This window comes from Clarias gariepinus, chromosome 17 (assembly GCF_024256425.1).
Source record: "Clarias gariepinus isolate MV-2021 ecotype Netherlands chromosome 17, CGAR_prim_01v2, whole genome shotgun sequence".
Lineage (NCBI taxonomy): Eukaryota > Metazoa > Chordata > Actinopteri > Siluriformes > Clariidae > Clarias > Clarias gariepinus.
In genome coordinates, this window is record NC_071116.1 from 23,072,287 (window position 1) to 23,097,967 (window position 25,681).

General features: G+C 42.2%; 1 protein-coding gene across 3 annotated transcripts; it reads left to right on the forward strand.

Moving 5' to 3' along the window:
* The first annotated feature begins 905 nt into the window (after nt 1–905).
* Nucleotides 906–25,658, forward strand: vldlr (very low density lipoprotein receptor). Of its 3 annotated transcripts, XM_053516143.1 has the most exons (20): nt 906–1,240; nt 7,308–7,427; nt 9,911–10,033; nt 11,862–11,984; nt 13,183–13,554; nt 13,923–14,045; nt 14,387–14,509; nt 15,878–15,997; nt 16,169–16,294; nt 16,570–16,741; nt 16,861–17,082; nt 18,475–18,593; nt 18,702–18,841; nt 19,465–19,606; nt 19,722–19,871; nt 21,335–21,397; nt 21,848–21,889; nt 22,299–22,376; nt 22,466–22,635; nt 24,806–25,658. In XM_053516143.1, the coding sequence occupies exons 1-20, from the start codon at nt 1,186–1,188 to the stop codon at nt 24,839–24,841; spliced, it is 2,619 nt and encodes an 872-aa protein (XP_053372118.1). In that variant the 5' UTR covers nt 906–1,185; the 3' UTR covers nt 24,842–25,658. The 3 variants fall into 3 exon arrangements, with proteins under 3 accessions (XP_053372118.1, XP_053372119.1, XP_053372120.1); XM_053516144.1 differs by lacking the exon at nt 21,848–21,889; XM_053516145.1 differs by lacking the exons at nt 21,335–21,397; nt 21,848–21,889 and having other exon boundaries at nt 907–1,240.
* Nucleotides 25,659–25,681: the final 23 nt, after the last annotated feature.

The following is a 25,681-nucleotide window of genomic DNA, read 5'->3' on the forward strand; positions in this document are numbered from 1 at the left end:
ATCTCAAATTAACAATACTTTCTATGCCTATGATCCATCCCTTCTCACCTTTTGATTCTGATTCAGGTTCCTAACACTGGTCCTGGGGTTCCTGAACATTAGTATTTTCCCTGCTCCAAACATATCAGATTCAACTGTCACTCACTCATCGCTTTATCCTGTATACAGGGAGGTGGGAGCCTGGAGCCTATCCCTAGAGAATTAGGGCACAAGGTGAGGTACACCCTGGATAATCCATCACAGAGTACACACACACTCATTCACACATTACTGGCAATTTGGGAACCCCAGTTTGTCTAATCTGCATGTCTTTGGACTGTGGGAGGATTACGCGGTGGAAACCTACCAAATACAGAGAAAACTTGCATGCACACAGACCCAGAGGTGGGAACCGTCCCCAGACCCTGGAGGTGCAAGGTGACAGTGCTAACCTCTACACAACCAAAAACACCAAAATGTACAGAAGGTATAGACTTGACCTGTGAGTCAGTCACATTCAATGCTGTAGTGGTTAGCACTGTCGCCTTGCATCTCCAGGGTCCAGGTTCGATTCCTGCCTACAGTATGTGTCCTGGGAGAGGGTCGCTCGAGCCTGTCCCAGGACACCTAAAATAAAGGGTATAGACGATGAGTGAGTAAATTCACATTTCGGTCAGTCAAAGCTCTGGCTGATAGGTGGAGCCACATGCACAGGTGTCACTTAGATGCTGTATTTGCTTTATCATATCTTACATGCGATATCGCATCATAATGCTAAATATAAGTGACAAATATTTTGTGAGCTCGTCATTGTGTAAGTCGAGACCCACACACTTCTGCATGATATTCATGTCGTCGGTTGTGGTAGAGAAAGGGTTAATGAATGGAAATGACACGCTGAAAGACGCCCTGTGCTCAGCTCCCGGTCACACCAGCGTGCTTTATTCGCTGCAGGTTCGCTCGCGCTGACTGTCGGGTAAAATTAGGAGAGACGTGATGAGTCGCGCGAGCCGCTCGCGAGCACAGCGCCCCTGAGAAGAGAACGCCTCTGCCGCCTGGATGAGATAAAAAGCGCGCGCGCCCGCCCGCCCTCGCGTTCTGCTTCTGTTGTGTTCGAGCACGGACCAAGCGCTCGCGCTGCGGGACAACGCCGAGGACCAGAGCCTGAGAGACAGCGCGCGAGCGAGCGAGACACTCCACCGCGACATGGTCCTGTGCGTCCTGGGCTTTCTTTTCCTGCCACTGCTCGGGTTTACCGACGGTGAGTGGTATCACTACCGAGAGACTTAATAATAAAAATAGCCCGTGCAGGCGAATTCAGCACGTGCAACATAACGTCCTAACTAATGATGCGTTCACAGTGTAAGTGTATGTAGCATGATGCAACACTGCTTATTTCTAACCAAACTGCTTGTAACCGAGCCTTCATTGTGTAATTGCCTGCTTCATTGGGCGCCTGGGCCTTTGAGTGTTTGGTAGCAACGTGCAGCTTGGCACGTTTAATCGTCATGCACCCTGAAGGATTTGAACCCCCCCAGATTTCATCTCCTAATTTAATTTCCGTTCATATATTGCGTTGAAATATACGCTTCCCTCTCTTTGATGTATTTATTAGATGAGGTCATTTATAGCTTTATTCTTGGACACGCATGTGCGCGCGTGCTTTGGGAATACTCCGTGTAAAAGTATAGCTGATGGCGCGCGCGCGCAGGTTACTGTCCGCACACTGCCTAATTGCTGTTAAAGCAGGTGATTTCACGTTGAACCACGTCATGGACCAGAGCTTTAAAAAACAGCAACGCAAAAGTCATGAGTAAAATAATTACATTGAAGTCTTAAGAGACTCAGAGCCCATATTCCATAATCAGGATAACAAATTTAGTTCGGTCCCTAATGCTGAATGCTTGCTCAAAGTCCATTACTAGCTTGATTCCAATCTTTATTATTCAGTTTTGTCGTTCTTTTATTGACTTATCTGACCAGGATAAAACAGCAAGTTTAATATTTTGATTCATGAAGTTACCTGTTTTGATTTTATCCATCGTCTGTAAGTTTGCATTCACATTTCTTTCAAAGGACACCATGCATTGACTACCATTGTAGCTGTTGGTCCTTTGGCTGCTCCCATAGAGCGGTTGCCATAGCAGCCCATCCGATCCACACACAACCACTTTTTTTTCCGCCTGATCCCCTTCCTGATGTAACCCTCCCATTTTATCCGGGACCGGCTCTGCGTTTAGTGCCTGGGGTTTGTACCTTGGATGGGAATTGAACCCAGGCCTTATGAGTGGTACCAACCTACCACTGAACCATCAATGGCCACTATGACTCTAATGTCAAAGAGGCAAGTTGTATTACGAGCCTGTTACAAGATCTGGCTTACTTGTTGAAATAGTTTAAGGAGCAGTTGATCAGCCTCTAAATTAAAATTTAAAAAGCGTCAGTGCAAAAGACCAGGGTACAGTTTCTTTCCCGAGTGTAGCCATTTTTTCCCAGATTAAGACTATTTTCACCATATAAGCCGCATTGTTAAATTCCGAATTTGCATGTAATGACAGGCCATGTTTATAATTCCAAATGACTTTTATCTGATTATGTGGATGCACCTGTCCTTTAAAACAGGATGCATGTGCACATTGCTAAATAATTTTTGCGTGACCTCTTGTTTGTTTCAGACAATAGATGTAATTTAAGCAAAAATATGCTTGGGGTTTAGCTCTGGGGGATGGCAAACAGTCAGTTGGATTTAAAATATCTACTAAATCACAGATGTTACTTTACATCTACTGAATACTTTCACCGCTGTCCTCTGTTGAAATAAAACCCTGTGCTGCTGGTGCTGACTGATATGCATGGGCAGAGACAAAGTTGCACAAATTCTGATCTGATCATTTGCATTCAAATTGCATGATCATGTATCGGATATATATCCAATCTAGAACCACATACCATCTGATCAGAAAAGATCAGGTCTGACATACATATCTGAATTGAAAAATATCAGAAAAGATTTGTGCATCCAGAAAATAGATTTGAGTCACTTCAGGCCTGTAATGTAAACATAACTGAATTTATCTTAAGATTTTAACTAGTTTAATACTTTTTCTGGTTCCTAAAGCCATGATTGGTATTACTAAAGCAATTTAAAAACGGGGTTATGTGACTGCTGGTCATGAATTCTACTTTGGCAAATTGCATTGTCGGTGCTAACAGTAAACGGAGACAAATCTTCTTTCAAAGATACTTGACATTTGATTTAATCTGAAGCGGGAACATTGTCTTGTTTCTTTATCATTTTGAACATTATATTAGTCTCCATTAGAGTGTTGCTTCATGTATGTTAAATGGACATGCTATTCATCCAGATACGGGAACGGTTTTAATTTTCTCAGATATGTCTTACTTCAGGAGGTAGCTAATGGTTCATCACATGCTGAATTAGCATTCTGCCTCATTTACCACACCTGTTCATCTGGTCATCTGTCTTTCACAGATTTCGGTGCTATATTACAGAAAAAGGAGATATCTATATGGTTGTGGTTCTTAAGGGCCTCATTTTGATGCTTGTGTCACAGATGTTAGCATTATTGTGATGCTACATGGTATTACTGACTAGCAAGTGTGCTAGCAAGCATTTTTAATAAAAAAAAATTAAAAAAAAAGCATTTCCTTAATTTTTCTCTTGGAGTATGGAAGTGAACATGGGGAAATATCCATTGTAAATGTGTCTACATTTAAGACACTTCCACTTTAGTGATCTACAACTAAAAAAACAAAAGCAGTTAGTTAGCACCGCTGCTAGTTTTCCACTAGTGACTGAAGATGTAAACATGGGTGTAAATCGCTAAATGTCTAAAGGTTTTTTTTGTTTGTTTTTTTTTTGTAGGATTAATGTTTTATGATGGTTTGACTAATGTTTCAGGATGACAAGAGTTTTAATTACCAACCTCGAGTTATAAAGTGGATGATTAAGGAGACTTGATGAACTATCTTTATAAATGGAGAGTTTTTGTCTGTACATTTGTCCGAACTCACTCTTTCAATTATGTCTTTACATTTCATATATTTGAGGACCAGAAATCAGTCTCAGAATTTTCGTCTGTACGTCAGTTCATCTAGCCAGATTTTGTCACAGCATCACACACAACTGTCTGCACATAATTTAATGAAACTTGTGCAGTACTTTGATATCTCACTAATGTTTAACCTGCACCGTAAGTGATATCAAAATATAGAGCAACAGCGATGTTATGAACAATTATGTGGTAGATTTAATAAAGCACTTTAAAATAAGCTACTTGCTCAATGTAATCAAACACCTGCACCAATAGATATTAATTAGAAAATCTAAACTGAATACTTTTACTGGGATTACTCTATTTTCACTGCTGAAATAACAGCGCTAAAGTGGTATGTGGTCTGAAGTCATTTTAAGACTAAACTTAACTTAATCTTTATCTCAACTTCTTTTTGATTTCTCATTTGTGATTCACTCTCCGATTACCAAACAAGGTGCATTTGGCTGACGACGTAAGAAGTACAACAGTGTAAACAAGGCATGGCATTTAAAAAAAAAAAAAATTCTTTGTATTAATAAGTTAGGCAGAGTTTTGCCTGCACAGAAAGACAGGCAGACATTGGCTTCAACCTGAAATATCACTAATTACATTAAAGATGAGCAACTTATTTTTAGCTTTAACCTTGTAACTATTTCTACAAAGGTTTTTCCTGTCAATGACGACTACTTCAATTAGTTAATCATATGAAATTAAATGGAGCACAAAGAGTTATTTAGAAGTTAGAGTTAAATGATCGTTCCCCCCCAGGACTCTACTAGTTATATCTACCAGTAAGTATATACATTTTTTTTTTTATTTTGCAATTTCTTTTAAATGTTTTGTCTTGAGCCTACCGTGAAAGTAGGCACATCATATCAGGTTTTTATTTCAAGGCTGCCACGGTGTCATGACCTAAGCGCTGATAAAGTAGCAATGCATTAAAGACAATAATGTGGCACAAATGTTTTTGTTTTGTTTTTTTGGAAAGATTGATATCTTTTTAAGTTTAATAAACCCAAGAAAAGTTGCAATCTGTTTGACCCTGTTCTGGGGCTCTTAAGATACCAGATTGTCAGAAATTGTAGGACACAGGAAACCTATATCCATGTACTGTGGGTTAAAAATATCATGCTAAATAGAAGGTCCTTTCTTATGCTGCATCATGCATTTGCATGGATAGTAGGGGAACAAACTTGATGTCGGCTCAACCTGCTCTGTGATGTTCCCAAACACACTGGTATCTCTGTAGTCTAGATTGTCTGAGATGGAATCCCTTAATTCATGTCTTATTTTCAGTAACTCATGCATGTTATTCTCTAAATCAAAACAACTAGCGATTTTCATCTTTATGATGTACCCCATGTGCATAAAGAAGACCCTGATATCTCAGTACGTTTGCCGTATCCATCTGTTTCCTCTTTTACTCTGGGTTCAGTTGAGGTTTCGTTTTGGCTGGCAGTGCCAGCCGCCTGGTCTGTGATTCAGTTTGATCTGGAGCTTTATTTCACAGCCTGATTGGTCCGGACAACACGTCGCACATTATAATGAGTGTTGCATTGTTTCCAAGGAGCGGATGTAGGTTCAGGGAATGCAGACTGGACAGCTGTGGGCAGCTACAGTTGCCAGTGCGCCGCTTTAAAATGGGTTTGCCTGTTGATGTGGCTCTGTTGCTCTTGTTTTTATCTGATTCTTAGGTTAGCCCACCATTAGGCTGAACTCATTTGCTGGAGGGCCACATGTCTGAATAGATCCATATTGCTCCTCACTCATTTTTCTAAGGTTTTAAGGACAGAATTCCAAACACTGCCAGTGTTTTGGCCCTTCAAGATTGCTTATTGGATTCACCTGAAGATTAAAGCTCATGAAGTAGAGCTTAGATACCCTACAGTAATTATGGGTTCTTCCTTTTTGCATAGAAGCACACTACAGGCTCCCTGTAATCATACAAAGGATTTAATGAGTAGGTCAGAGCTTTATGACAACGGGTTCAATGCTGCTAAGCACCGAGGTGTTTTCAGGCGGAGCTCTGTGCTTTTGTGTGACAGTTAAGGAAAGTCTAGTGTTCACTCACGTAATCCATTTGTTTGTCTGGGATGAAGTTTAAATTGTACGATCACTTCTTCTCCTTTAGGTACCAATGAGCTGCATTAAACATAGTGGTAAACTCTATTTAAGATGGGGGTCAGAGAATGCATAATGAAAGCAAATGTGTTTGAGCCCTTTGATTTAGCTTTTTAGTGTTTTGAACAGAATTAGAAGGGAAAGTATTTAATCAGAATGAGAGGGGTTAACCCCCCCCCCCAATTCTGATTAAATACTTTCTTTACCTTTTGGTAAACACTTAATTTGATCTTTTCTCTCCTGTCGAAATGTGCATTTTTGCCCGTCGTGTTTTTGAATGGTGTAAGCATAGATGACACATTTTTCTATTGTTCCTAATCGCTAAACTCCATGAGAACAGATCTCCCCCATCAGTCTTTACTTTCTTCCACGGGGTCTCTGGCTGAACAAGGAGCACTAAATGGCTCCTGATTTAATATGCAATAAAGCATCTAACCAATCGTAGATGAGACTGAATTCTTGTAACCAGTCACGATGCTAACATTACAAAGTTGAATAAAAGTACTTCATTTTGGCTTAGCAGGTAGAACCACTTTAAACATCATAATTTTTATTTTGATTACTTTTAGCATATATATATATATATATATATATATATATATATATATATATATATATATATATATATATATACACACACAGGTTATACTGCATCATTAGCCTCCATGTACAACGTTAAGTTGGAATATCTAATCAGAATTATTTCAGTTGGATTAAATAAATATTGATGTGTCTGCATGTATCATTTCTAAAAAAAAAATTTTTTCCCCATGTGATCTATGATTTTAGCCCAATTTACCCACATCTGGTATGCAGCTGGTGGTCACCCCCCCCCCCCCCCTTTTTTTTTCTTTTCCCCTTTCCTTTAAGTTTCATATCTGACGTGTACCTGTGTTCACATGCGCACACGCACAACTAGTCTCAGAAAGATGCCATGTGGACCGTTCTCGAAAGCTTTCTTAAAAAAAGAGGGAAAAAAAGGGTGAATCTCCTATTTGTAACTGTGACTCTTAGGAATGTGGTGTTTATTTTGAATTGAATAATGCTTTCATATTCCGTTATCATTAGTACAGCATTGTTGTTGTTCTTGGTAATCATGAGAGTAACAGTCCGTCATTTTTGCATGTCTTTTTCTTCTCGCCACATCAGGCTCGCGAATAGAATGTGAGCAATCGCAGTTCCAGTGTGGGAACGGCCGCTGCATCCCGTCTGTGTGGCAGTGTGACGGTGACGTGGACTGCACTGACGGGAGCGATGAGAACACGTGTGGTGAGTGTTTTTTTTTTTTCTTTTTTCTTTTTTTTTCTTCTTCTCCTCCTGTGTGTGTGTGTGTCCGTTAAAGTCCTCGAGGGGAACGCCTACACTTTGCCTTGTCGTACAATGAACCCATTTTTATTAGTAGGATGTTTGCACTTGGATCTCTGAAGTTTATTGAGACTTGGACTAGTCTTGAGCACTGATGTAATTTCCCAGTGGCCCGATAACGATGTGTTCAAGGCTGGGACAGTCCTTTCAATTATCGACGAAAGACACTGTATAGATCTGCATCTGATTACACTGTGGGAGCCCCTTCTGGGTGATCCAGCTCTCCCTGTATCGATGGTAACTAGGTCATAGACTTTAGGGGTGGGAAATGTGTAAGGGAGGGGTTGGCACAGATACGAGTGAGATGACTGTAATTCATTAGTGTAACACTTACAGTGAGGCCATCAAGGTTCCAATCCATTCCTGGCACAATGAGCCCCCGAGTGCGTTTCCTGCACAGTCTAACCCAGTGAAAAGGTGTAAAGGCCTAGTCCTGTGGTGAGCATGCTAATTTATGTGTCAGGAGTCCTCCTTGCACTTCTGGCCCATTCAAGCCACAGGAGCCTATTTCACTGGAGTGCACACTTGTATACTGAGTGGACATGAAGTGACTGATAATAGGACTGGGCTCCGTGCCAAGGGGTGACCGGGTTGCTTGCGAACTTGTAGGGCATGACTGTTGACATGAAGAAAGTATACATTTACTTTCCCTCACGGAGATGTCTGGCAGGGGTTGGCACGGCAGATCGTAATTTAATTGCCATCTTTTTTCCCCCACCAGCACTCCCATCCTTCTCAGTTCTTAGTCTTCTTCTATTAAAGAAGCAGATCTTGAGTAGTTCAGTCATGACTGGCTCTTATACTAATTTTATTTATTTATTAATTTATTGGCTACGTTCACATCACCAGCGCCAAGTATGATTAAAAAAATAATAATAAAAAAAAAATTGAACCTTGATGTGACACAGATCTGATTTTGCTAGGGCTGGCAAATCTGAGTCACTTTCATAAAAGATTCTGGATCACATTTACATTTAGGCATTTGGCCTCATTATATATTTGAGCAGTTGAGGGTTAAGTGCCATGCTCAAGGGCCCAACAGTGGCAACTTGGTTGTAGTGCAGTTTGAGCATGGGACCTTCCGAACCATAGTCCAAAACCTTGACCACTGAGCTACCTCTGACCCCAGGTCAGGTACAGATCAAGTCATGCGACTCGAATGAGAACGGGCAGATGGTAATGCAGGTGACTTTTGGCCTTTGGACACTGACATCATCAGTCAGCACTGGCACCGCAGGGATGTCATAGCAGTGCTGGCAACAGCTGCTATCAGCTAAAGTAGGGTGCCCGGCTTTTTTCCTTCTTCTGGACCTCAATAAGCCTTTCTCTTCGTCGCCCCCTCTGGCCATGCCATAAGTCTCCTGATTTCTAGTCGTCTAATCGTCTAATCGTCTGGTCAGTATTTTGCTGCAAGATTTACAACAGTCCCTATTAACCTTAACAGGACCATCAGAAATTTAAATCATGAAACTTTTAGAAACCTCTACACACCAGGCCACTAAGCAGTGGCTCGTCGTACAAGTCTGAGATCACGAAGTGACTTAGTGACTCGTTTCTTTGAATCTCGTTCAGCAAAATGAACGCATATTTTTTGAGTCATTTAGTTTTTCGTTCCTTTAATCAGAAATAAAATAAAATGTAAAATTGTCAATAAACAGACCCACAATACGTCTACATCCACAAATTTTGGCTAAAGTACGAGTAATGAAATATTACAATGCAGCTAAGGACATATAATAATAAACAGAATGAGTATCTCACCTCTTATATCTTCCAGTCTGAGTCCTTCGTTCTTTTGAAATATTTTGCACCGCATAACGTCTATGGGAGTCACGTGACAAAAGAACGAACGGACCGAAAAGACTTAAACGTAACTACACATTTCACTGTTTCCTGTACATAACCCATGGAGGTTTTGCGGTGATTTGCACATGCACGGCCGGTAGAAAATGAACGAACCACTCTCGGACTACTCGTTCTTATGAGTCACGTTAAAGATTCGTTCAAAAAGAACAAATCGTTCATGAACGACCCATCACTACTTTGAGTGTGCAGTTCGAAAAGATGCGGATGACTGGCGTCATGTGTCGTCATAGCCTTCGCCCTCTCGGGTAGGTAGTTGTAGCCTTGATGAGGGGAGAAAATTAATGGAAAATCCCAAGAAGAGCAATGCAAAAGAAAACAAGGTTCTTTAACAGCATGTTGTGTAAAGCACTATGGAAGAGCAGTAAATAAGCACGGAGGACATTTTCGGGAATATGTGGATGTTGCTCCAGTCTTTGCTGAGCTGCTTGTTTTCATTTACTTCTCATAGGAAAATGAATATTTTTTGGGAATAAATAAAATGTTTATTATTTTTTTTTTTTTTTATCTAATCCCTGTTCCAGTGACGAAGACGTGCACGGATCAGGAGTTTGTCTGCCGCAACGGCCAGTGCCTCCCCAAACGATGGCACTGCGACGGAGAACCTGACTGCGAAGACGGCTCCGACGAGAGCATGGACGTGTGTCGTGAGTCGGCTAGGTTTCCCTGTTGGTTTTGTTGTTGTCTCATGAAATTGGATTTAGTCAGCTGATAGACTTTACAGCGCTCCGATTACGTGACCTTGATAAAATCTCTACCAGTTCCTGTTTGTGTCCCGCAAACCATGACATGATTTCTGATTGAGGAACTCGCGTGTGGGTGTAGCAGAAAAAGAATGAATCAGAACGGGGGGGTAAAGTTACCGGAAATTATTCTTGAAAGTCTGCTTATTTATTTATTTATTTATTTATTTTTTGCATAGTTTCATCTCCCTTAAGTCAATCTCATATGCTGTACTTCCAACACGTCACTCCATTTCAGCAGCTGGGTCATTTATGGCGGAGTGTCTGGTCAGGTTACATGCATCCGCTTCTCTCTGTAGGTCCAGCACGTTGTCCTTTAGATCTGTCTACAAAGTGCTTAATCGGTCCTCGCTGAGAAAGACGAGCAGCTGCTTTAGTCATGCGTAGTGAGAAGTTGTTGCTCAAGGTCAGATGCCTCATGTCTGTTTATAGTGGTGTGAGTTGAGCATGAGAGACAGATCCTATCATTCATTCATAAAATGAAATTCCATCCTTTTTGGATTCTTTTTTTGGATTGCTTCAGTTTACTCAAGTTAAGTAAGTAATTTATATAATAAGTATATTTATGAGGCGAGACCAAAAGGATTCACACTCTGGTTATAATAAAACCTTAAAATCCGGCGCACTGTTTTATCCATGCTTTCCATTTAAGGCTACTGTGTGATTGTTTTTTTGTTTTTTGGCCTGAGGATATATCTGGTGCTGAAACAAGGCAAAAACATTGTTTTAGGGTGTTAAAGCATCCTCCCTATAGTCCTAATCTTGGCTCAGCAGACTTTCACCTGTTTGGTGAATAGTCGAAAAATAAAATAAATGAAAATAAATTCTACAGCCAGAGTGTGGACTATTATTATTATTATTTTTTTTTTTTGACTCGCCTCCATATTGAAAGGGTCGTGTTGGGTAAATCCATTATTTAAACCCAACATTCCCTATAAATACAACCCACGACCAAAACATTTAACGGTATAAGAATAAAAATTGCCAAAGTTTTCCCCACGTCCTTCGAGCCGCTCCCTTTACTGTCTGCATTTACGTGGGACCGACTGCTCTATTGTTGTTAATGTTTTGGAGTGTTGCGCAATCCAGCAAGATATTTTTACACGTCGGACGTGCTGTTCCATGTGACAGGCATCCATAACACTACTTGTTTGACCAGCTGTTGAAAGTCAGTAATACATGAATGACTGTGTGTATGTGTGTGTGTGTGTGTGTGGCTATCAGTGTACGTGTTGAAAATCATGTCTTTGGGAGGAGTGTCTTGAACTCTGATAGGTGTTCCTGACTGGGATCTGGTGTTCACTAGGTGACCTTTGAAACACCATAAGGTCGAGGTTATTAACATAAAATGTCCACATTAGGTTTGTTTATTATGGGGAAATGGTTTAATCAAAACTTTCCTTTACTGTAGATGGTTTACATGTAGGCTGTACACAGGCTACAGAATCGATTTGATTCAGAATGAGTCGGGCTAATTATTAAGCATATGTCCTTTTAACCTTTTATGTAACAATAAATCAATTACAATATTCCTTTTTAAGGTTTCCGGCCTTTTTAAGGCGAACCTATTCGTCAAGTTCTACTGGTTTCTAGGAGCATTTCAAACATGTCCGATGTTTTGTGTGAGGGCAAATGTTACTGAATTATTCTCCCAGGATTATGTGCATGGTTTTCATAATTATTTTTTTTAATTGCGTGCTTAAAAAAAAAAACTCTATTCCCTAACATTCAGAGTCCAGAACTTGCCGAATGAACGAGTTCAGCTGCGGCACAGGCTCAACGTTGTGCATTCCTGTCTCTTGGAAGTGTGACGGAGAGAGAGACTGTGACAACGGAGAAGACGAGGCAAGCTGCGGTGAGTCACAACGTGCCTTAGCATAAATTTTTGTAACGAACCTGCTTAGAGTGCATGGCCTCAGGTGTTATGTGATGCAAGTATAGCTATCCATTGCGTATGGCAACAAAGAGTGAGTCAGCCAAGGATAAAGGAAGTGCTCAAGTATGCAAGAAGTGTTCATGCATTGTTTACGCAGTGCAAAAAATAAGCGAGTAAGTGATCAGATCCAATGAAGCACAGATTATTTTTGTATTCCCGCAGTAAAAATAGTTTTAGGCTGAGTCACGAATGCCCCGCTGTTTTCACTTCATCAGAAGTGATTCTTCGTCCTTGTAGGGCTTCTTTCAGTAAAGGGACAGGGAGAATGCTTTAACACCTCCAAAACGTTTTTGCAGTGTTCGCAAAAGTGCATTGTCGTGCAAGACGCCCTCGAGTAGCAGTCCTCTGCGTTTCAGGTTTTAGGTCTTCAATAAGCGTCTCACTGTAACAAGTGCTGTTGGTTTGTTGGACCTTTTTCCTGATAATGTTCCAATACTGGCCCTTATGATGACGATCCCAATATGCTGCCCTCCGGACCTGTCTGACCCATCCTGGTGCTCCGCTTCTGGTTGGAGATCTCGTCGCATGGATGTCCCCGTATGTCTCTTTGGGATGCGTCTGGTGTCTGGGGACGGTTTCACTCTACCATGAAGACGGTTTTGGCCTCGACTGGTGTTGACAGCTGTTTCTCAGAGGACTTGACTTGGCTGCAGTCGCTGGATAGTTCAAGACTGGAATTTCCTACAAGTCTACCCGAGTCCCCAATAACGATCTGGACTCCATATTAACATCAATTAACATCAGCTATTATAGCTGAACTGCCTGCCACCTAACACACAGTATAAATGCAGATCATTTACTGCTCTCTGTTTAACCCAAATGAGGATGGGTTCCCTGCTAAGTTCGGTTCCTCTCAAGGTTTCTTCCTATTACCATCTGAGTTTTTTTTCCTGCCACTGTCGCCCTCGGCTTGCTCATCAGGGACAAACTGCTCATTTTGATTTATGCATACTCGCATTCCATACAAACTTAAATAATACTTTAGATTGTGTAAAGCTGCTTTGCGACAATGACTATTGTTAAAAGCGCTATAGAAATAAAATTGAATCTGATGAATGAATCTGAGCTATTTACATACTTCTTTTTTTTTTTTTCTTTTTTTTTTTTTTTTCTTTAGGTAACATCACCTGCTCTCCTCTGGAATTCACCTGTGCCAGCGGCCGCTGCGTCTCCCAGAGCTTTGTATGTAACGGCGAGGATGACTGCGGCGACGGTACCGACGAACTGGACTGCACTCCTTCTTCCTGCGGCCCTAACCAGTTCCAGTGCGGCAACGCAACGTGCATTCCTGTTGGTTGGATGTGCGACAACGACGCAGACTGTCAGGACCAATCGGACGAGTCGCCCCTGCGCTGTGGGAGGAACCCCACACCGCCGGCGAAATGCTCAGCGAGCGAGACGCAGTGCGGCTCAGGAGAGTGTATTCACCGCAAGTGGCGCTGTGACGGAGACGCCGACTGCAAAGATGGCAGCGACGAGAGGAGCTGTCGTAAGTGGCCATGGTTAAGGATGGCAAATTTTAATAGATGTTTCTTTTTTTTTTGTATTTAGTGTTTGGACCAGTACTTATACTGATTGACGGTGATACAATTGTCATTTCATCAAACCAGACAGCTGTTGTTTGGGATTCCATGTATGTGAACTTAGTCCCACTTAAAGGCCAGGTTCAGAATCAGCCGCTGCCTTTGGCCAAGTGCCAAAACTGGAGCAATGCCAAGCTGATAAGAAGGCGGTGTGTGAGGGCGAGTGTGGGGCATGCAGTTAGAGGTCAACTTCCCTGCATGGTTAAGCCTGTAAGGTGACTCACAGCTCTGTTTTTCCGTCCCCAAACACCCCACCCCCCCTCCCCCCCTGCAGCTCCTCGCTCCTGTCGCCCGGACCAATTTAAGTGTGACGACGGAACCTGTATCCATGGCAGCCGGCAGTGCAACGGTTTCCGAGACTGTTCAGACGGCACGGACGAAGACAACTGCAAAAACCGTGAGCTTTCTGAAACGCTAGCCAATTTTAATCTCTAGATGTTCCACATGAACCCTTTTTATAGACACGTCGTTATTAAATAAAATTGGGTCAAACGAGCAGAAGCCGTTTTGTAGCGAGTAATTGGGTCAAACCCAGAGTCGATATCCCCTTCCTCCTGGTTATTGCAGAATTGTAATTGATTATATTACCTTAGGGTTTCAGGTTTCGCACTCTGACACACTGCATGTGGGCTTGGCATGAGGAAACGGCATGCGTGAAATAGCATCGCCTGTGGCTCCAGTATCGTATGTGTATTTAACAAGGTTTTCATATTAACTTCCATCTTCTCGCCGTCACAGTGACTCAGTGTAGCGGCCCGGACAAGTACAAGTGTCGGAGTGGAGAGTGTATTGAGATCAGCAAAATCTGTAACAAGGTCCGTGATTGCGCCGACTGGAGCGACGAACCAATGAACGAATGCGGTAAGTAAAACTCCTCCTGAGATTTCAGTTTCTGAAACATTTGATCCATAGGAATGCTATGTAAATATGTACAGTTGTGAGCAAAAATGGATGCCCTGCTTGTGATTTCCAAACCCCGTAGATGTGATAACCTGGTCGTTCAGTACATTCAGGTCGTCATGTGACTTCATTTTATTGCCACATAACGTAGCCGAGTCTAGACCTGACCAACTGAAGCGACCCCAGATCATAACCCTGCCTCCAGTGGCCTCTACACATGATTACACCGCTTCATGCGCTTCCCTTCTTACCCTGACGCGCCCATCAGGGTTGCCCATGGCTCTGGAATTGGGTCAATGAACTCGGGCCACACGACACTTTAAAAAAAAAAAAAAAAAAAAAAAAAGGCTTTAGTCTTATTTAAGATTCAGGTATTTGTCCCATTTACGTTACAGCACAGTGGTGATGCTAGTCTCAGAGTGCAGGGTCAGCCAGGATTAAACACACCTGGAGCAGATGGGGTTAAAGGCCATGCTCAAGGTCCAAATTGTGGTTGGGGTTTAACAGCTAATAGTACAGTATGTTAAGGCTCTGAGTTACTGATCAGAAAGTTGATGGTTTGAGCCTCGGCTCCGCCTGGTTGCCGCTGTTGGATCCTTGAGCGAGGCCCTTAACGCTGTCTGTTCCAGGGGTGACGTTAATGGCTGACTCTACAAAAAAAAAAAAAAAAAAATATATATATATATATATATATATATATATATATATATATATATATATATATATATATATATATATATATATATATATATATATATAATTTCCCTGAAATATGTAAGGAATAAAGAATTAGGCTGTGCCATAATACTACTAATAATATATATAATATATGGTATAAGTAAGGGGACATAAACCATAAACTATAGTCTAGAAATGTGATGTCATCAGATCACGACATTCTCAACATGTAGAAAATTGTGTGGAGTGCAATAAGAGAAAAGCGCAGGGTTGCTACAGTGAGGGTGTCTGGCATTTCGGTTACGCTTTGTGGGTAATTTAGACGTTTTTATTTATTTTTTTGCTTAAAGAGAAGGGTCACTGCAAACCACTGGTTACATATTATTCTGAATATGTATAAATGTAGGGTATTGTAGAGTATCTGAGCTAATGTATTCTCACACGAGGGATTTGTTTTTTCTTTGTCTAAAGCCATTTAACATCAGGGTAACAAAAGAACATGGTGTTTAATTGCAAGCATCTATTGACTTCCTCAGTGACTCATCGAGCATCCCAAGGACGTGTCTGTCTGCTCCCTCCGTTTCCCCCAAACGTTGCCTGCAGAATATCGCACACTGAGTTTCTTCTCTCTGGCCTGGTTTTTCATTTCAGATCTGAACGAGTGCCTCGTTAACAACGGGGGATGCTCGCACCTGTGCCGTGACTTGGTCGTCGGCTACGAGTGCGTCTGCACGCCTGGGTTGCAGCTCATCGATCACAAAACCTGTGGGGGTCCGTGCAACCAGTACACATTGTTCAGATTAACGATCGATCCGAGTCGGCTTTTCAGTAAAGCGATTTAAAGCGCTTTCTCTCCCAAATGCCATTCACTGCAATTACTACACTGTTCAGTAACCGCTTTTGTCTGGTTAATGCTTTCATCGTTCTCTTTGTTCGGTGCAGATATCAACGAGTGCTTGAATCCGGGGATCTGTAGTCAGATTTGCATCAATCTGAAAGGAGGCTACAAATGCGAGTGCCATGAGGGTTATCAGATGAATTCCAGCACAGGAGTGTGTAAAGCAGTAGGTAGGTGTGATTGTGCCGAGTGCTCGAGATAAATCATTGATCAGCTGAGCTTCTGGGAGTGTGTGTGTGTTTTTCCATGCTATGACACGCTGTAGGTTGTTTCCGCCTGGAGCCAGTTTATCACCAGTGTTGACTCTCTTGCGAGTGTGTGTGTGTGTGTGTGTGTGTACACATTCAGGCTATGCAAACCTTAATTCGACTGAACATGCATAAGCTGCCTGATTGCTTGTACTACCAGACCAGACCTTTTAAAAGCACCAGTTTCTGTGTTCCAGGCAAGGAGCCTTGTCTGATCTTCACAAACCGGAGAGACATCCGGAAGCTGGGGCTGGAAAGGCGCGAGTATACACAGCTCGTCGAACAATTGCGCAACACCGTGGCCCTGGATGCGGACTTTAACTCTCAGAGAATCTTCTGGGCCGACCTGGGACAGAAAGCCATCTTCAGGTACCCTCACCACCCTACGGTGGGTGGGTGGATAGGAAGTGTGGAAAAACCTTGCTATATGAATAAATGAAGTACAGTTTTGTGACCAATTTTTAATCGGCTATTTTTGTTTTTCACAGCACAGCGCTAGACAAGCGTGAAGATCAGAACAGCCACACCAAAGTCGTTGATGTCCAAATGCCTGTAGGAGTAGCGGTGGACTGGATATACAAGAACGTCTACTGGTCAGATCTGGGCAGTAAGACCATAGCTGTGACCAATTTCAATGGCACGAAGCAGAAAGTGCTGTTTGACAAGGACTTAAAGGAGCCAGCTTCCATTGCAGTGGATCCTCTCTCTGGGTAATTTTATACCGGGGTATAAATTATACACAGTTCCTGGGGGGGCTATTGATGGATTATTATATATAAAACATGTAGCAATTAATTTAGCATTAAAATATTTATACAAATTATATTTATTATTATTTTATTATATCATATTAAAAAATATATAGGATACTATATATGTGTGTATATATATATATATATGTGTGCGTGTGTGTGTATGTATATATATGTATATATATATATATATATATATATATATATATATATATATATATATATATATATATATATATTCACCAGTCACCTTCCGATACAATATCACAATACTTGGGTGGTAATTCGATTAAAATTGTCATTCTATAAGTACAGCGATTTTATAAATATTCTGATTTATTACAATTTTAAACCGTAAAAAATTTACCCCATTCCTTAAAACATTAGTTGAGGAAAAAGTGCTGCATTTCAACAATACAAACTGATAGAAGGGTTTTAATCATTTAACTGAGCAGCGCGTCTCTGTAATAATTCACTTCTGTCACCCAAAGTGTGTTTGTGTGTTACTGCTCCAGCTGAAATACCCCTCAGATAATGCATTATTCACACCCCTAAAGCACACCCCTCATCATTCATGCCTGAAACTCCCTCTCCCATCACTCCTCTTCCGAATGCACCGGTGCATTGTCTATGTAAATGAGCCACTGCAGAGGCACGCCCCCTCTAGAAAACAGCAGACAAGCTGAGCGACAAGCTTGGGGCGGAAGGGGTAGATCTCCTTATATAAGATCACAATAGGGGAAAACTGTCTTCTTTAAAACCTGGCCAGTGTACACGTCAGTTTTGCATAATAAATGCCCCTTAAAATTTCATGACAGCTGCAGAAATGCTGTATATGCCTGTGGGGAGCAATCTGTGTGCAATACCAAGAAAAGCCAATGCAGCACAACTCGCTAGAAAAAAAAAAAAAGCCTAGTCATGATGGAAAGGAACCAGATACCCCACCACAAAGAGCCCAAGGATGCCAACCAGGACTCCAACCACCCCAATCTCAGTCTGATTGAGTACCCATGAGATGTGCCAATAATACTCGTCCGATTCATGGAGGCCCCACTCCACAACACGCAGCACCCAAAAGGATCCGCTATCAGTGTCCTGGTGTCAGATACCCACAGCACCCTCCTGGATGTGTTTCAGTCGAGTCCCATGGGGCCTGAGCTGCCCGGACAGCACAAGGGGAACCTACACAATCACTGGACCTAGCACTTTTGTAATGTTATTGCTGATCCTTGTGTGTGTGTGTATAGGATGTTCAGACTGTTGTTTATCCGGTATACTAGGTTGCAGCTCAAGACTTCTTCGCTGCTTGATTATAACCCTTGAGACATTAATGTCTTTTGGTCATTGTAGGTTCCTTTACTGGTCAGACTGGGGCGAGCCGGCTAAAATCGAGAAATCCGGAATGAACGGGGTAGACCGACAAGTCCTAGTTGAAACCGATATCCAGTGGCCTAACGGTATCACCCTTGGTAAGTGCAGGTTAAATGAGGTTTGAGTAATTGACTGATTTTAGCACGATGTTTACTTTACAGCTGCCTGTTGACTAGAATAAAAATGACTTATTCCAACCTCTACAGATCTGATCAAAAGTAGACTTTACTGGGTCGATTCCAAGCTGCACACGCTGTGTAGTGTGGATCTAAATGGAGATAACCGGAAAAAAGTCCTGCAGTCCCAAGATTACCTGGCTCACCCCTTTGCCCTCACGGTGTTTGAGGTAAGAAGGATCTCAATCCTATCCTTGTGCCATGTTGACTCTCGGTACTTTTTTTTTTTATTTTAATTTTTTTTTTTTTTATACTTCCCCGCACTTTGAATAGGTTCAGGCTAACTATAGACACGGTCAATAGGCAACAGTGTTTTTGTTTATTTATTTGCCAAGTTTTCTCTGTGTAGCATGATTTACCCCCCCCCCCCCCTTCCTATTTAAAGAAAGTCTAACTACAGATTCAGTGTATACAAGAGCAAATGGTTTGAGAGATTCTCTACTGACCTGAAACAATGTTTGTGTGGTTTAAAATGTGTTCCTCATTATACTTTGTCCAAGATGTTATCACCTTTAGTAATTGATCCAAAAATAAAAAATCCAGCATGGGTGTAACCCTAGTCTAGGCACCTGGAAAGGAAATGTATACTCTCGTGATTGTACCAAACTGAGTCCTTTTCCTTGTTGTTTTTGCGATGCCACTGCACTGTTGGTCTTTTAACTAGAAAAGTTGATCTTATCTTATTAAAGTTAAATTATCTTTAATCTCACTAGCACTTATTTTTCCTGAAAAGGCATGAAGTATAACCTCTGTGAGCAACCTTTCAACACCCTGGCATTACTCGTGTTCACAGGATCGAGTTTTCTGGACGGATGGCGAGAGTGAGGCTATTTATGCAGCAAATAAGTTTACAGGATCAGATGTGATTATGTTGGCCAGCAACCTGAACGAACCCCAGGACATTATTGTCTACCATGAACTCGTCCAGCTATCCGGTGAGCGCATTCGATATGCAGGACTGAGCTGCAACCGGAGAGAAGCATGACGTGGGATGGTTTTAATGTGTCCAGGTTGATCAGTACCTTTTTGTTTGTTTGATTTTCTTTATAGGCACCAACTGGTGTGACGAGAGGGTCGAAAACGGCGGCTGTTCCTACATGTGTCTGCCGGCGCCTCAAATCAACAAGCACTCTCCCAAGTATACGTGCATGTGTCCCGAAGGTCAGGAGCTCACCTCGGACGGCTTGCAGTGCAAACCAGGCGAGTATCTGGTGCCGTGGGGGTTAATGAAGCGACGTGCTAAAGCCTTTTTGTCCCTGTTCTTCCTTTTGTCCGTCGTCCATTCTGCAGCGGTTTCCTTTGCCGTTGCATTTATTGCCTCTTCTTGTGCGTGTCAGTTTGAAATGTCGTGCTTGTGTAGCTTGACGGCTCCCTTCAGTCCCTGTGTCCACCACCTCACCCCCTCCGTGCATCTCTTTCTCTCCTCTTGAATCCAGGCAGGGGCTGTCCTCCTTATTTGAATACTCCCTCCACAGAGAATATGCCATGTTGAGTAATATACAGATGGGACTTGGCAACATTTAAAGGGGAATCCATAGGAAATAAGCAAGGGGTGGGGGGTTTAAGAACAACCACCACTGCACAAATACTTTTATGGCACTTGAAGCTAAACGAAATGAGGCTTTTCTTTACTATGCAGCATGCTGGTGGAAGCAGGAGAGCCCTGTAATTGCTTCCATGAAGAATGCAAGAGCAGTAAACCGTTCTCTCCGACATGGCCGCTTTCACTAAATGAAGATAAAGTACCTGAACCCGGTCGTGTTTGAATGGGCCAAGCTTTCATCGGGCTTCCCTACTGCTAGATGGACCTGATGAAAAGTAGACGTTTTCTCCTTTTAACGAATGCCTTCCATGGCCATATTTGAGCCAGCCTCAGATTTACACCCTGTTTGAGAGTTTGGCTTTATGGTTTGCCCAGGGTAATGATGTCCAGATGGTAAGCATGTCCTTGTTCTACTTCTACGACATTTCGTGAGTGGATTAAACATGTAGAAGAAAGCTATACCTGGATTCCAGTGTGAGGGTGTTCTGCCAAACAGCCTCTGTAATGTCAAACATCTGAGTGCCTGGACTTGAGCTAAAGGTCACCTAGGAGCAGTCACATGCTTGGAGACATGGTTTTTTTACATGTCAAAAAATGGTTGTCGAAAATACAATATAGTAGAGAAAATATTTCGGGCCATTAAAAACATCAGTGGTTCTCTACAGCAAAGGTTCATTTTGTATACAATACAAGTCAGAAGTTTGGATTTATTTTCTACGTTCTAGTACATTTGAAATTTCAAAACTATGAAATAACACACAGCTGCATCTCAATATCAACTGTTCAAAGGAGATTAGTGCGTGCGTGCATGCCTGTACATCCCAGTGACACTAACCAGCCATGATTGTCTCAGCTCATAGACGTGTAGGATGGAAAGCTCTTCCATTATGATGCAGTCTTCCCAGCCTTTGGAGAAGGTGCATGTGTTGGGCTTGACCTGATCCAGATGGTAGCTGTCATGTTGTAGATAGTTGGCTGGTGTGTGCTTATTTCCATTTCAGCCAATGCTTGCTTTCTAAAGCGCTTCTGCCATTTTGTTTTTGCCTTTTGTGATTTCTAACTTCAGTAGTATTAGGCGGCTTTGGCCATGGCTTTATATCACTGTGCTCTTTCATAACAGTGCCATCTACAGCTGATCCACAAGATGAAGGGCGGGTGCTTACACACCCCACACATCCTCCAGGTAATGCAGTGTCGCAGTGCAAGCCTTTAGTCTGCATGTGCATGAAAAACCGTGCAGCCACGCGGCTTCATAGCTTTTGATGTAGCTTTTTGATGTCTGTCAATCAAGCTGTTTTTGGATGAAATTCAGTCAATGTGGTTACTTTAAGTTAAATGACATGATACCCCACTCACAATCATTACACTTGATTATTCTCATGATTAATAAGAGCAGAGTTGTCACTTTATAATAAAATAGACCTGTTGAATGTCTAGCACAGCACTATGACCTAGTTTTAGATTCAGTGTTTACACTCGGAGATAAACACTCGCCAAATTTGCCTGGTTCCTTTGCAGCCGGTAGTTCAGTGGTCATGAATATGGGTGTAAGAAATAACACGGAGAATATCTGATTGCTTTTGTGCTATTGAAACTTTTTTTTTTTTTTTTTTTTCCCCTTAATCATATAAAGACACCCCGAAACCCAAGGTCGCAGCACAGTCCGAGCCGACTGGTAAGCTCTGCCGTTTGGCCGAGTGCTTACTCTAAAGACTAACACGACTTTTTTTTTTGTTGTTGAGAGTAGATCCAGTGTTGCATCAGGCTCTTCGGCCTCAGCGAATACCTGTGCTCAGATTAACTAAAGAGCAGGTGTGACATTCCTGGCTCGCTCAACGGGGTGTTGGCTGTCTGTCGAAAGCTTGTGTGCTCTTATTTCCATTTCATTGCATGGGTCTGGTCATCCTCTTATAAACAATCTCGTCCCTTTGCAGTTGATCACCATTTAGGTTGACTTCTTTTATTCACTTCATTTTTCCTTAGCAATCTAGTCCTCTCTAAACCTCGAACGAATGTTCTTCAGTTCCCAACGGAGCAGTTTCTAACCTTTTTTTTTTTTTTTTCCCCCCCATCAATTTGTGTAGGAAAAAATCTCAGCACTTCAATACATGAGGTCAAATCAGCCAAAGGATCAGCTGCAGCGTGGGCAGCTTTGCCACTGTGTAAGTCTCCTTCTTTTTACTCGCAGTTAAAAACATGTAGCATTTCTTTTTATTAAGTTGTATTAAAATGTGATCTCTTTGGCCTATAGTGTTGCTGGCCATGACTGCAATTGGGGGTTATGTAATGTGGCGGAATTGGCAGATAAAGAATAAAAAGAGCATGAATTTTGACAATCCGGTGTACCTGAAGACTACGGAAGAAGACCTCAACCTCAACATTGACTCACAAACTGCATCAGTCGGTCACACGTATCCTGCTGTGAGTGTTTTTATTCTGTAGAGCAATGTAAAACGGTGGTCGCATGTTACAAGGATTTGAACTAGTGTCCTGATTGGCTTTCTAATTTAAAGATTAGTTTACATTATACCATCTACCTAAACTACAGCCTTCTTGGGTCACTTGCCTATTTCCCACACTAGTGTAGGCATGCATAACTCACTAGGAGGAAAGTGCGATCTGCCCTCTTTTGCATACATTAACCTCTTTTGGAATTTAAAGTCCAGGTTGAGTGTGTTTGTGTGTGCATTTTTTTTTTTTTTTTTTTTTTTTTTACATGCGCAATATTGCCAAAAGTATTCACTCATCCATTGAATTCAGGCGTTCCAGTCACTTTTGTGGTTATAGATTTATAAAATCAGGCACCTACACATGCAGACCACTTCTACTGTACAAACATCTGTGTAAGAATGGATCAGGGTCTCAGGAGCTCCGTGAATTCCAGCATGGTAGGATGCCCCCTGTGCAATAAGTCCAGTCCATTTCCTCGCCACTAAATATTCCAGTCAACTGTTATTGGTATTATGACAAAGTGGAAGCGATTGGGAACAACAGCAACTCAGCCAGGTAAAATCTCAGAAAGGGCTCAGCGGATGCTGAGACGCATAGAGCACAGAGGTCGCCATCAATAGCTAGAGACCTTCAAATTTTGTGGCTTTCAAATTAGCTCAAAATGCTGCATGGAATAGGTTCCCATGGCCAAGCAGCTGCATCCAACCCTTACATCGCCAAAGCATCGGATGCAGTGGTGTAAAGGACGCTGCCGCTGGACTCGAGAGCATTGGAGACGTGTTCTCTGGAGTTAAGAATCATGCTCCTCTGTCTGGCAATCCAATGGATAAGTCTGGGTTTGGCTGGTGGCCAGAAGAATGGTGCCCCCAACCTTGTGGGAACAGTTTGGGGATGGCACCTTACCTGCCTTTCTTTGCCCTTGTCAGGGGTAGCTCAGTGGTTAAAGCATTGGACTGCGGTTCAAATCCCACTCCCAAGTTGTCCCTATTTGGGCCCTTGAGCATGGCCCTTAACCCTCAACCACTCAGATGTACAATGAGAGAAAAATGTCAAAGTCGCTCTGGATAACCAAATGCCTAAATATAAATGTTTGAACATTTACTGAACACAAAGCAATAAAAAGACATGGATGAGCGAGTTTGACGTGGCCTGCACAGAGTCCTGACCACACCTGATAGAACACCTTGGGATGAATTAGAGCGGAGACCAGGCCTTCTGGTCCAACATAAGTGTCTGACCTTACAAATGTGAAGAATATTCTGGAAGAGTTAAAATGATGGGCCAACATCATATTAAACCCTATGGATTAAAAATTTGGATGTTAGGCCTCCGAGTGGCGCAGTGGTAAAGTGCTCGCCCTATCATCCGATCCCCGGGTGATGCTGTTTTCCTCTCACAGCTGGAGGCCTAGAGAGAGCAGATTGGCCGAGCTCTTTCGGAGGGTAGGGATGAGAGGTACTTTGAGAGAGCTCGGCCAATCAGCTCTCTCAAGAGCACAAGGTACCTCTTGAGGAGGAATGAGAGGTACCCTGTGCTCCCACATTAATCACAGCTCTACAGCCAATTAGGGGCGTCTGTGAGCTCACGCACGCGGAAGGAGCGATAGTGCTGTCCTCCAAGTGTGTTACTCCGCCCCTAACGGTGCGTGAGCAAGCAGTTAGAAAAGATGCGGTCGGCTGGCATCACACGGTTCGGAGGAAACGTGTGATAGTCTTTGGTCCTCCCGGCTAAATGGTAGTAGCCTTAATGTGGGAGCCCCCTAGTGACAGGGAGGAATTGGCCACGACTAAATTAGGGAGAAAATCGAAAAAAAAAAATCCCACCCCAAAAAAAAAGAATTTGGATATTACTCGATTTCATATGCATGCGAAGGCAGGCCAGTGAATACATTTGGCAAAATAGTGCATCTGTGCATAGGCACATTTCCCAGGCTAGGTTTACTCATCATAATTAAGGCAGGGTACACAGGCCATCCTGGTAAAATCATTTGGTTAATTCCCTTACATGTGACCTTATGAAATCAAAGCCAAAAATTACTTTGTAGCCAATTAATCATTAGTATTAACACCTATTTGTGACATGGCTGTGCTTAAGGATCACCTTTTAATCAGCTTGTAAATGTCTGTTCTTCTGTTCTCAGATTTCTATAGTAAACACAGAAGATGACATGCCATAGCCGGGCCTCTGCACTGCTCCTATTTATGAACTGTCCACTTGGGATGCTCACCAAACACTGCTGTTTCAGCAGGCTGACAGTCAGATGCCTTCCGAAGTGCATTTTCTCCATTGTTTCTTAGGGATGGTGTGTCTTTTTGCGTGAAAATCCGATGACGACTTGCTTCCTTCTCACAGTAAACAAGCCCAAAGCATTACGTAGACCGAGGACGTGGCCTTTTACTGGTTATGCCACCGATCTTGGTCCATGCAAAACGACTGCAACTCGACAGCTCTTACTTTTGAGGAGGTGAGGGGGGAAATCGGACTGAAACCAAGAATGTACACAAGGCTAGTGCTGTTGAATGTTTTGTGCAAATGAATGTTTAGAAGAAGTCTGAATTTTTAGCCAGTTTCTTTTTCTTTTCTTTTTTTTTTCTCTTCAATATTTACCTCCTGAAGCACATTGTTACAATGCTTCTTGTGTCTGTCCTGGGGAAAACTAAGCTCTGCACACGGAGTGCTGTGGGAACATTTGTAAAATGCTGTAAATATCCCTAACTTAACGAGTTTTCAGGATTCTCCAAGCACTTTGGTCAAATGGTCATGTGTAAATAAGATTGTATACAATTGACTTGAAACATTTTTTTGCTATGGTGGGGTATAGTACCAGGGTAGATTAAAGTGTATTTAAAAAGAAAGGTTTGTTAAACTATTTTGTATGTTTGTGCTGTTCCTGTAACCTTTTTATAGCATTGTACAGGAAGGTGTAAATGCTGTGTTGGGGGGGAAAAAACGATTGCAAATACATAAAAATAAAAGGAAATGATCAGTTGTAAGTCGCCATGAAGGTTTTTCCTTT